This window comes from Toxorhynchites rutilus, chromosome 2 (assembly GCF_029784135.1).
Source record: "Toxorhynchites rutilus septentrionalis strain SRP chromosome 2, ASM2978413v1, whole genome shotgun sequence".
Taxonomy (NCBI): Eukaryota; Metazoa; Arthropoda; class Insecta; order Diptera; family Culicidae; genus Toxorhynchites; species Toxorhynchites rutilus.
This window is the reverse complement of record NC_073745.1, coordinates 14,219,745-14,233,367: the sequence shown is the minus strand read 5'-3', so window position 1 is coordinate 14,233,367 and position 13,623 is coordinate 14,219,745. Positions and strand designations below refer to the sequence as shown.

General features: G+C 37.6%; 1 protein-coding gene across 1 annotated transcript; it reads left to right on the top strand.

Moving 5' to 3' along the window:
• The first annotated feature begins 1,194 nt into the window (after positions 1-1,194).
• LOC129768195 (uncharacterized) lies at positions 1,195-3,644 on the top strand. The gene is made up of 2 exons (XM_055769669.1): positions 1,195-1,463; positions 1,631-3,644. Exon 2 carries the CDS (start codon positions 1,642-1,644, stop codon positions 3,196-3,198), a length of 1,557 nt encoding a protein of 518 aa, XP_055625644.1. The 5' UTR covers positions 1,195-1,463; positions 1,631-1,641; the 3' UTR covers positions 3,199-3,644.
• The last annotated feature ends 9,979 nt before the right edge of the window (positions 3,645-13,623 follow it).

The window sequence follows — 13,623 nt, the reverse complement described above, 5'->3', positions numbered from 1 at the left end:
CCCAATGATGCACAACCGATACCAGAAATGGCCCAAAAGCGAATCGAATGGCAAATTACGAGTCGCTTCCAGCAGGGGAAAAAGGGAATCTCCCTGGATATTCTGATTCTGAGAGATTTCTCCGTAATGAGATTGATTTGAATGTTTATTGCGAAATTTTCTTTGATTGAACGGTTGTCGCTAGCGCTGTTCGTCACTTTCGGGAAATGGGTTTTTACGGGGGACAGCTTTCAATTTTCAACAAGTTGACGAATTGGTTTTCAGTGCGTCTCTCTGATTTAATCATAGATTTGGAGCAATCTGAGAATTTGATTTATATGTGCCATCATTCAAGGCTCAATGGGGCTTAGCCAAATTGGAGAATTTGTAAATGCCGCATTTTTATTTATTTTTTGTTTTATTTATCTATTCAACATGAGCTATACTGGATACTTTTAGCTGGAATAGTGTTGAATACTCATCTTTTTCAAATGGAATATGAAACACAGTAAAACGAATTTTTACCATCAGTTTTCAACCGAAGAATACAACACTCACTGCTGGAAACTTCCTTCTTCCTATCCAGCTCACAATGTATTGTACTTTGATGTCACTTTGAATACACGGAAATAATGCACGGATCCATAAAAATTGAATGATTGATCGGAATGTCACCAACCTCCAATAAATCCAAAAACACGCCTAAATTCATATATGCTTTTCCTCGGCAAACACATTATACAAATCAATTCGATTTTTTATTTCGGATAATAGTTAAGAATGCATCGAACTGTTGAATTGTATTGGAATAACTCTTCAGTGGAAGGTTTGGTGACCCTGAGAAGCATCATGTTTTTAAGGACTGGATTCTGCCTGTTTTCGCGAGATCAAGCTTGGAATCTGTCGAAATTTGTGTCTTTTTTTGCCGTATTGCCTCATTGCGCAATACATTTTCTCTTATAGACACACTGAATGCAACGGTTGTGCCCCATTCACCCGTAACACTTCTACCCGAAGCACATTTACCCGAATGTAACACATACCCGAATGCAACATATACCGGAATGAACATTTACCCGAATTCAACGTGTTCCCGAATGTAACAAATACCCGAATACAATGCCACCCCAATGAAGAAAGAAAAAGTCCGACAAATCATATTATGAGTTTTATCGAATCTCCTGTTACGAAGTAAAATGATATAAGGTACACTGGGGCAAGTGGAATTTGGGGGTAAGTGGATCAAATATAAAGTAAACAAATAACAAAAAATATTTTGCTTTGTTTCCACACAACATCTGCCAAACAATCAATAAACATCTACTAAACGTACTTTTTAGTCGTTGTGAACCACCAGACGCAACCAAATATTGCTTTGTTTACAATCGCATTTCTGCAGCTGCGATCAGAGTCGATTACGCTGTCAGTAAAATTACATTTTCGACGATCGGCAGTTCGGAAAACTGGTTACATTTCACTACTAGGTAATTGAAAAATGCTTATTTTTGTGTTTACCGATACAAAATGTGAAAGATTGTCTTTTTACTATAAAAATCGGCCTGTTTCCACTTGCCCCACATGTTTTTGTAATTGGGTTAAGTGGAATACGTGAAAGTAAACATTGCTTATTGAATGTTTTTAATCTTTACAGCCACCGGAAGAATGGTTCGCAAATACATTCGCAAGCGTTCTCCTGCTAAATACAGTGGACAGGACTTGACAGATGCGATGGATGATGTAAAAAACGGCAAGATGAAGATAAAAGCGGCAGCAAAGCACTTCCGAATCCCATATGCAACACTCTTCAAGCGAGTGAAAGGTCTGAGAGGCATTAAAAGTATAACGGGAGGCCGACCCACTGCTTTGCCGTTGAAGGTTGAAACACAGATCGCCGACTGTATCAAGAAAATGGATAAGTGGGGCTTTGGACTATCCAAAGAGGAGACAATTTTGGCAATAGCAGAGTACGTAAAAGTTAACAAGCTTCAAACACCGTTTGTAAGCGGTGTTCCGGGAGACGATTTTTTCCGGAATTTTAAGCGCCGGCATCATCTATCGCAAAAAAAGCCCCAAGCCGTTGAGGTCGCACGGAAACGAGGAGCTGATCCTTTCGTGATGACCGAATACTTCAAGCTCCTAAAACAGGTGACCACGAACGTTCCTCCAGAGCAGATATATAACATCGATGAGACTAGCTTCTGCCTCGATCCGAGTCGGGTTAAGACTGTGGGAGAAACTGGAAGAGCTGCTCATCGTGTCACGGGCGGTTCAGGAAAAGAAAATTTTACTGTATTGATGGGAGGAAATGCGGCTGGTGACAAATTACCACCACTTATTATTTTCAAAGGATCCAACGTATGGAACAGCTGGATGGCTAGTAAATGTGATGAATTTCCTGGAATAGTTTATGCTGCAACCAAAAACGGCTGGATGGAGACGGATGTTTTCGCCAACTACTTCGAACGGTCCTTTCTGAGCGCTACCGCTGAGGGACAATTGGTCCTACTTTACGATGGCCATGTATCACATGTTTCTCTTGCTCTCATCCAAAAAGCAATCGAGAATAATGTTGTGATACTCAAACTTCCGCCCCACACAAGTCATCTCTTGCAGCCTATGGACCTGGCGGTGTTTAAACCATTGAAGCAAGACTATGACAAGTGCGTTATCCAGTGGCAACGGAATCACTATGGGACGAAGCTGTCTAAATCAGCTTTTTCAAACATTATCTCCAAAGTTTGGAGATCATTTGATTCACAAATAATTAAAAATGGGTTCCGCAAGGCCGGCGTATACCCGTTTTCCGATAAGGTGATTCCGGAAGACAAATACGAACCGAGAGCATGGGCACGTTTCATCGCATCACAGCAAGCAGCTCAAACGTTAGATGACAACACTGTTGAGATCGTCGAAGGATCGAAGAAGGCGCTTCCAAGAGTAACAAACACCAGAGATGCAGCTTCAGCAACTTGTAATTGCATTGCTTCCTCAACAGGGAATGACCAAATGGAAAATGATAATCCACAAAATAATTCTTTTGAAGCGATTCTCCTTGACCATGTGAAACAGATTCCTGTTTCCAAAGCGCAGAGAAAAAAAGTTTGTCCTGGGGCAGAAGTTATAACATCGACTGATGCCGTTGTGAAGCTGGAAACGATCAAATCGGTTAAAGAGGCGACACAGAAAGCAAAGCGTAAGAGAGCTTCGAAGAAATCATAACTGTGGTTAGCGATGTACCTGCTATTTTTATCTATTGACCTGATTTTGAAGACTTGCGAAGCAATAACGATATTTATTGCATTTTTTTTTATTTCCTTAAATGCATTGATTAATTAATTTTGTATTATCAAAGAATAAAAGAAAGTGAATACAGTTTGTTTTATTCATTCCCAAACACCTTTTTAACAGAGTTTAACTTGTTGTAAACATAAAATTCCAGGTTTCCACTAACCCCCGTATCAAGGGGTAAGTGGACTTTGGGGACTTGGAGATTATTTTTGGCCAAACTTAAAATCTAGTTGAGGAATTCATTTTTCGGTTCCATATATTAATAGCTAATCGGCTACAGTAGTGATGTGTATAATTCGTTTTGAAAAATAATCAAAAACAGGAAAAATAGGACACTTTATTTTTGAAATAATGGTTTTTGGGGTTCCACTTGCCCCAGTGTACCTTATTGCAATGAGAGAATTCTCGAAAGATGTTGAAGACTTCGCTGGCCATTTTTAGAAATTAGTGAAATTAGTGTCGACCCGCCGTCGGAAGCGACGACCTCTCGCAAGCAAACCTATGTTTCACCGATTGCCTGGTTTATTTGAAACATAGGAGAAGATCCTTTAGTCAGGTCAGCAGGACAGAATACATTTACCTCGTGCATTACGTTTGCCTGGTTAATTATGCATGTCATGTATTTTGATCTTAGAATAGATTTAATTGCGATAAAATAAATTCATAATCAAAATTGCAATTCAGTGCCATAATACGCATGTAGGGGAGCCGCTGGTAAGACGGACAGTGGGAGTATGATGGACAGGTGGTTGATTTGTATAGTTGCATTATGAATTTCTCGAGATGCTATTCTATAATATTTAAACCATCATATGACAATGAATACTGATCAAAAGTGGAATAGAGAAACAAAAACCGAAAATCGAACATGATTCCGCGTGTGGATGTAACTTTTGCGGGTTCGATATTAAGCATTTTAAGCGGTTTAATTGCGAAATTGAATTCGCTGATGGTTATATTTCGGTTTGTGACTTGACAGAGAAGCGATATTAGGTATGTACGGAAAAGTAAATTCATTCGTAAATGGTAAATTTAAATTATTGAAATAATTGCACTGCGGGGGGGGGGGGGGGTTAAATGGACAGTCACTTCCACAATGAACAATATTCAACTCTTTTTTATATTGCTTTCTCTTTTTGTTTTATTTCAGTTACTGGACGCACAAACACTGAGAGTGAGTGAAAATATTCCTCTCGCGAGCGATAAACCTCTACGCTTCGTATATTATGAACCTGTCCATATCCCCCCCCACTACATGTCCATTATACCCGCACCGATAAAAATGTTCTATTTTTCGGCTTGTTTTATTTTCTGTAAAAAACATGGAAAAACACATTTTTATAAAACATTTGGCAACTTATTTCGAAAACCAGTATATTGAACCATAGGAAACTGTTTTTAAATTTTTGAAAACATGAGTTTCCAAAGATACAATTGAAGTTTTCCTTAATATGTCTGTCTTACCCCCGTCTCTCCTACCAAAATTGTCAGCTTTCTTTCAAGTGAACGGGCTGCGTCATCTATATGAATGGATAAACTTCATAATAGGTTATAAATCAGCATTCTTTCACTTTCATTATTTTGTAAAGAATTTTATTCATCGCCACTATTTCTAAAATTGCACTAACCACGAGCATACTTTTTGAATGGAAATGAACACTGATCAGAAATAAATACAGTAAAACCTGTTTTTGTGCGGTTTTTTTTGTGCGAATTTTTTTTGTGTGATTTTTTTTGTGCAGTTTTCTGTTCTTGTGCGGTTTTTTTTGTGCGATTTTTTTTGCGCGATGTATGAAAAGAAGCGTATTTGACGAAGTTATCGTCCATTTAGTTTTTTTAGATGGTTTATATGCATTTCAGTGCGAATAAAGCATATTTGCGTCTCAATTATCCACATCTGAAATCATTCCCCTCCTCTCATCAAATGCTCTTAGTTTTTCTAAGTTTTTGCATGACAGCAACACGGGTAAATGTTGAATTCGGTAACTGCTACATTCGGGTAATTGTTGCATTCGGGTGATTGTCGTTTGGTTTGCCATAGAAATTAAGCACAAATTTCTGCATAACTCGAGAACTAATCCAGCAAATGGAATCAAACTTAGCATATAGAGGTTTTAGGGATCAATGAACGTTTCTATGGTAGTTAGATACTCCTCCCCCTTTCTTAGGGGGGGTTGCCATGCAAATGAAACACAAATTTCTGCAAAACTCGAGAACTAATCAAGCAAATGGAGCCAAATTTGGGATGTGAGGAATGAAGAAAAAGGGAAAATTCGAAAAATTCAATTCGCATGTGTTCTTCAATTACATATTGACAAGCGTTGTTAGTCCAGGCCAGGGCTGTCTTCATTCTGTCATATTTTCTATATCGAACATTTATTCCATGTAACGGAGAAACATGTTATTTGCAAGTGGATGACAAATATTGCACGAGAATTGTCTCTGAAAAAATCTGATATTATAGTGTCGAGGTAGAAATTTGGTAGAAATACTGAAATGCTATGAAAAAAATAATGTTAAAGGGTATATTAGATGATCAATCAATGAACAGTTTTGCGATTGAACCCATGAACGTGCGCTTAGTAAGAAAACGTGGATGTGATAACGAAAAATAAATTTTGGGCGGGGCGAAGTTTGCCGGGTCAGCTAGTCAAATTTATATATATATACAGCCATTCCATGTCAAACCGATATAGAGGTTCTTAGATTTTCGTCGAAAGTGGTAATTTTGTTCTTTATCGCAAAACATTAGACCCAAATTTTTCAATTTTTATTTATTGGGGTTTTTCCACTTTTTCTCAAATATGACTTTTCTCAAAAATTCATAGCTTGCACCACTAAACCGATTTAGGTGATCGATATATTAAATTGAAGCCAATGAGCTTTTTATTTTTGTTATTTTTAATAGAAAGAGGTAAAATATTTTTCGGCCCACCATGGCCATGGAAATGGGCACCGCAATAAAAAAATAAAAATAAAAATTGGGTCTAATGTTTTGCGATGAAGAACAAAATTACCACTTTTGACGAAAATTTGAGAACAACTATTTCGGTTTGGCATAGAATGGTTGTATAGAAAATGTTCTGTTTGTGTATAGTTCAAAAACTCGGAAAGTATGGAACCAATTGAGCTCACAGCTGGACACTACATCCGCTAATCCGCTTAAAAAAATGTTGTTATGAAATAAAAAAATGAAAAATATTCTTCGTATGGTTATAGTGCATTTCTGAAATCGAGCTCCGAATTAAAATCGACTATTCCGTATTAAATATGTGTTCTATGTGATGGAAACACATTTTTTGAGGAAATTGTGAACTGAAATTATGTTCACGTTCACGATCAAGTATTCAAAATAAAACCGATTGAGCTCAAATTATGATACAATATACCAAACAACCGGCACTTCTAAGATTGTTGTTACAACATGGAAAATTGAAAAATTCAACTCAACCACCATGTGCCACAGCAAAGCGTGGTAGGGTACAGCTAGTTACTCATATATTCTTAACAGATGCAATTGATTTTTCAAATTCAGATTTAATTCTGATTCAAAATTCAGTCAATGAGACATTTTTCTCCAAGTCAATATTCAACAGAACTATGAACGGTAGATGGTCTACTATTCTTTAGATTATTTAGTAGAGATATCCTTTGGTTAGCGGAGAGTCTTGGTTTTAACAGGGTGGGAACCAAAGTTTTTTTTATTTTTCTAAAAAAAAAAATAAATGAACGATACTGAAATGGCAAAATGATTTACAATTTTTTTTTCTGCTTAAATCTCATGTTTTGTCCAATAATTCATCGACGAATTATTTTTTTCTAAGATAAAAACGAACAGTGATATAATCTTGACGTTACTGTATTTCTTTTTCCTTTCCAAATGTTGGATATGAAAATAGTTGGATTTTATACTCGAAAATGACGACAGCTTCTGCGTTGAGCAAATTCTTTCGTACGACAAAAACATTTGCTAATGATCTGGATGAGACATGTTTTATGAAATCTCATTTGAATGATGATATGTGACAAAGACTACAATATACTGGAAATATTCGCTGTTGACTACCTTTTTCTGCTGCTCTTCATTCGGTAGCGTTCAAATTTTAACCATGGTGTAGTTTGCACTTTAGTGCACATATCAACTGTCGAAAATAACTATTATCATCATGTGTATTACGTGTAGGCAATGATGTCAGTATACCTGATTTTGCAGGATTATGTAGATTTTTTTGCATGTTCCCTGAACTCATGGAAAATGATTTTTCGGAAACGTTTTTTTCAAATTTGCTCAAATGCTTTCGAACAAAAAATGTTTGTTTGCATGTTGAGCAAACGTATTACATTGCGTAGGATTCAGAACGGCGAAAAATTCGATTTTGTTCATTTTGTCGCTTACGTCTCCTTTACAAACATGGGCAGAGCGGTGGTCCACTAACTGGGCGGAGGGCACAGCCCAGTTAACGAATTCCTGTCTGTCTGTCTGTCTGTCTGATTCTTATGAACTCGGAAACTACTGAACCGATCAACATGAAAAGTATGTTTTTGGGGCCGGGGAAGGTTTTCGTGATACTTCGAGACCCCTCCCCCCTCTCTGAGGGGGGGGCTGCCATACAAATGAAACACAAATTTCTGTATAACTCGAGAATTTTTCAAGCAAATTAAACCAAATTAGACATATTGAGGTTTTAGGGTGCAGTTTATGTTTCTATGGTGGTGAGACTCTCCACCCCCCTCTCTAAGGGGGGCTGCCATACAAATGAAACAAATTTTGGGCGGGACGAAGTTTGCCGGGTCGGCTAGTTGAATATAAAGTGAGATCAAAAAATCATATACAATGTACATTTAAAAGCTAATAAAATGCTAATAAAATGAAAAAACCGCAATTTACTTTATCACTACAGATTAAGTCTTAATTCGGTGTAACAAACATCGGTTTTACGATATACACCATCGTAAAATCGATCTATACGAAAACATATATACTAGGGTGCCAATGGATGTATGGGAAAAAGTGACCCTCGAATTATCAAAGCGAACTTGATTAAAATGTTGATTCCTACGAGAAACTACCCTAAGCAAAATATCAGCTCAATCGGACTTCATTTACTAGTGTCGCACAGCGGTCAAAGTTTGAGTTTTTTGAAAACCGAAAAATCACCCATGGGGAAAGTAAAGGAAATCGGAGTTTTCGAAAAAAAAATTCTGATGCCATATGTCTTCAAATCGTCATATCGATTTTTCATACGGGACTCCCTGCGAAATGTTGATTTGCACGATAAAATACTCTCTGCGAAACGTCATTTACTATTGTCGCAGATGTCAAAATTTAAATTTTCTGAAAATCGAAAAATCACCCAAGGGAGGAGTAAAGGAAATCGAGGTTTTCAAAAAAAAGTTTTGATGCCAAAGGTCTTAGAATTGCATTAAACGTCGAGGTTTACTGTTATCTCCAAAAAAAATTTCATCAAAAATCGATTTTTCGGACAAAAAGCGACCAAGCACCAGAATGTCAATTTTTGCGAAATTTTTTTTTTCGAGATAACAGTAAATTTCGACACGCAATTCTAAAACATTTGGCATCAAAGCTTTTTTTTTTTGAAAGCCCCGATTTTCGGTGATTTTTCGGTTTTCAGAAAACTCAAACTTTGACCGCTGTGCGACACTAGTAAATGAAGTCCGATTGAGCTGATATTTTGCATAGAGTAGTTTTTCGTAGGAATCAACATTTTTTAATTCGAGATGGCCATTTTCATTGGCACTCTAATATATTCAGATCAGGCTGGTGCAGTTTGTGAGTGTATGAACATATCAGTTGAATCAATGCTATGAAAAATTATATTACATGCTGTGGGAAATCGTTCTAGAGTAAATTATATTACATCGTAATTGAGGCCATATTACATCGTATTAGTAATTTGAAATATCGAGACCCGCGATGTCGTGGCGGGGTAAAATGTCAGCAATGAGAGATGGTATGTTATTGTGGTGTCAAATTCTTATTCTCTATTTCTGAAAAATGGTTTATTTCGATGAAATGAGAACGAGAAAATTAATTCGCAATACGAAATTTAAAACAAATTGAGTGCTCGGGTATTTCAAACGTTTGTAAAAATCGCAAAACCCACATGACATGATCATAAGAAACAAAACAAACAACTTTCCCATTTCCCTACCACAAGCCTACATGATTGTGGTAAGGAAATGGCTTTCTATAAGCACTGGGTCACTATTTTAGGGTGAAACGTACATCTTTATTTTTTTCCAAAATATATATTTTTATTAAGGCTCACATGGCGCCAGCCTGACAGGGCCGGGAGTTTAATATTTCGACAATGTTTGCCTTACAACTATGTTAGTAATATGTAACCGATTACTCGCGGTTGGCTCGAGGTTAGTATTACAAGTATTCTCATAATTGGGATGTTGCAGTCTGCAATGCTCTCTACGTGCGCCCGACACAGCATACTTCCTATTGGGGTGCAGCTGACCATTAATCAGCAACGCCCCCCCTATTCTGTATAGTACGTGTAGTACGTACATTATATTTGAAGCAACAGTATATACTACCCTAAGCATTTCAAAAATAGCACGATACAATAAAATCTGCTTTTCAATGTGGATGTTATTTTTTTATCTCGTAGTAGCTTTTTTTTCCCGTCATTTTAAAACGGAATTCGGCAAAATAGGATACAAACAAGTATTTTAAAATGTGTTTCTTTAAAATTCGAATGCTTCATGACATCTTCACCGAGCAATGAAATGCGAAGGGTATGTGGATAGCCATTAGAGAAAACATTAGGACCAATCATTTGAAACGAAACTAATGTTCAAAAATCATATCAAAGTTAACGATATTTAATTCTTGCAAAATTCTGTGCATTCAGTACATGTTTTCAGTGGTGACTGTACGTACACAAATGCTATACAACTGCATTGATATTCCACCTCCAAGTCTACCTTCAATTATTGTTTCATATTTTGACGTGTTCCAATTACCCACTCAGATGTGATAATTGGTACCTTTTGATCTACGCTCACACCTCTGCTCGCAAAGACAACCCCCAGTTCTGTGTTCTAGTATAAATACACGCGCAGCGTGGGCCACTTGGACACTGCCTCAGGGGCGCTCATTCTCAGTTCCCGTATCCTTACACACAACACCTCCTGCAGTTGAAGACCGCCATTAGTGCAGCATACGCCTCCGTCGAACGAGAAGACAGCATCACTTCTACTATATGAAAGCAACGGATTCACTGAAGCGAGATAGAAGAAAACCCCGAACGCGTATCCAAAGCAGACGAATGATTCAATTACATAATAATATATTATATTGACACTCGTGATGGGTAAATTGCTTATTGGATTGGCATGCGTGTCGTTTTTTCCATCTTCCTCCGTTGATGTGTGCTTAGTTTTTCTCACTCACAGATCTGGTTTCGGTGTTCTGCTTGACGGCGACAGGCATTCGTCATCGACCAAACGCGTGCTTCTAACTGCACTGCGTTTTTCCTGCCTTTTCCACCGAACGATATTCGAATGCCGTCGGAAACAGACCGATAGAAGGCAATACCCAACCGACGCATCCCCTCCGAGTTGACATTATTAGCTTTCTGAAAAAAAAAACTGAAAAAGAAAGAATGATGCCAATCGATTGGGGAAAAGTGTGTGACATTTGCTTGTCAGAATGACAGGGACTGTACAATGCGATTTATTCCACTGGTTAAATAGTTTATGATATCGAGCTCTGGCAGTCTGACAACACTTCCTTCGGTACGGGTGTTCCGAAACGAAATGTTCTCGCGTTGCATCCCGCTGATGGAACATCTTGTAGCAATCCAAACCGCCAAATTAGATGAGTGAAGTTTATACGCACAATTCCGCTTGATTTGACCGACAATGGAGGAAAGTGAGAAAGCGGTGCATTTTTCCTCAGTGATGAAAGGAAAACCTTTCACTTTCGTCCCCTTGGGCGATGTCGACGACGGCGTCGATTTGACGAGTGGAATTCATCGAATCTTGTCGCTATTTTTGGAGCACTTTTTTTCCTTGTTTTCATTTCGCGGTTGCTCAAGGGAAAAGGTCGTTGGCTTCGTTGTAATAACATTAGAAGGAAATGCGCGTCGTCCACCACAAAACGGCTCGGCGTGGGGTAAATTAGCTGAATTAGGTGAACCTCCATCAGCCTCCCTATGTTAGGGCCCACACAGTGCTCACCTAATTGATTTCGGTAATTTATTAGCAGCAAGCGGCTTTGACTTCATCGCGCACAAATTAATTTATGCTATGACAAATGATGGACCGTAAAAATACAATTTTATTTGGCGAAAATAAAAGCCGCGTGAATTCCCTCAGTCTGTTTTCCGACAAAGATTTTATCATTATTCATGAGTCAATGGGACTGGCTTCTAAGCGCGAATGTGTTAATCGCTGTAGACACGCAAATTGCCGACTTCCGAACTCGGCCATAGGCACCACAAACTAAATGATTTTTTTACTATCGCTTATATTTCTCCCTGGCGTCTTGTTTCCGAAATAAATCTGCCCACGGTGTGGACGGATCTCCGAAACAATCACCCCCTAATTAACTAGTTGTAAATCGTAGCAGATTTGCTGAAAGTGTCGCTTGGGTCCTGCTCAGGAAATCGTTTGGGAGTTGCCGCGCCATAATGGCTCATAGAGACAACAGCCTCGATTTCCTCGGCGAGAGAAAGAGCACCATAAATTGATTTCCAATAAAAGATAAACTGTTGCTGACGGTTTTGTTCGCCTTTGTCTGAAGTCGGAAATCACAACACCAACTGCTACACTTTTCGGAAACTAGTTATGTCTGCCAAATGTTGTCTGGCCCCTGCCTGTCGGTCCAAGGGGATGAGAGGTACGAATCCTGCCAAAGGACCAAAAATCGCCCCGTTATTATTGCGTCAATTGTGTGGGTCATTTTCTCTCTCTCGTCCGACCATTCTCGGTGCAATTATAGATGCCCTCTCATGATTAAGGTGCCATTGTTTTCCGAATCGTATTTCGAACGGATGACTGGGTTTGGTTTTGGGGTGTCGGGATGAACACAATTTGAAAGTCAGCAAGCTAATTGCCCAAGCTGGTGTCATAAATTGTTATCCTGTGATGGACAGAGCCAATGAGGGTGATACTGTTCCGAGAACTTGTCACGATTCATTGGTTTCGCAACTTTGAAAGAGATTACGATACACAAATCTTAAATACATATGATTGCACAGGGAACTGTTGCAAATGAAGTGTTCGCTGGTCTTAGCAAAATCTGCCATTTTTCAATAAATAATTATTTTTAACGTGATGTAATCAATTTAGATTTTGAATGAAATTATTATTAATCCTTCAAATCTATAATTTATTTTTCCGATTCCTCAATGTTCTAGGGCCACTAAGTACCTAATTTTTTTATTTTTTGAAACTTCTGCATGGCATTGTATTTTAAATATTGTAACACTCTTTTGCTCTGTTTTCTATCAGTTGGTGTGTTTCATAAGTGTAATAAAATTAGGGTACCGCTACCAAACCATAAGGACTTTTTTCGATACTTTCATACTAGGCGATTACGACATAAAACAAATCAAAAACTATAATGTCTTGGAAGTGTTAAGAGAACGAAAGGTAATATTTTGTAAAAATGTTTCTTCCTTCAAGTATTAACTTTTCTTTCGCGTTTATTTGTTCAGTTCTGCTAATTTTGGGTGGTACGAGCTGCTTTTTCACTTTTTTCTAAAAATATATATTTATTTCTTTTCTAATTTCTATTAGAAGATTTCAAAAAAAAATCGTAATCTATTTTCAATATATTTTCTGTAATAGCTCACGAATTCTGCCATATTTAACTGCATTTTTATCACCAGTTGATTGAGTGTAAATTATTGACATTGCACAATGATCCAGGAAGCGCATTTAAGTGGAAATTTGCATCTTGAGTTCGATAGTTATTCTCTAGACTAAAACTGTTTTTGACAAAGTTGTTACATATGATAGAGCGCTCATTTTTATGTTATAAAAAATAGAGTGACCAAAATTTGTGATGAAATTAGCAATCAAACTTTCTTATCTATAGAAGTAAACATGGCTCGACAATATTGTAGTTATTTCGTTATTTCGAGTAACTTTGTAGAACCATTTTTTCTATCTCTTAAAAGCGTTTTTTTTTTGAGTTGCAACAGGGTAACTATGGAAAAACAGGGTAACTATTAATATTTCAAATTCTATGTCAAAATTGTATTCGGACATCTTTTAGAGTTTCTCAAGACAAATATTTTGCGATGCATAACATGTCAATATCTTGATCCTACTTAAAGTTATTGATGGTTTTCACCCAAAAACTAATGATTTCAG

Excerpts from the sequence above, each read along its gene's own strand:
- LOC129768195 (XM_055769669.1), top strand. The coding sequence starts at position 1,642 with ATGGTTCGCAAATACATTCGCAAGCGTTCTCCTGCTAAATACAGTGGA.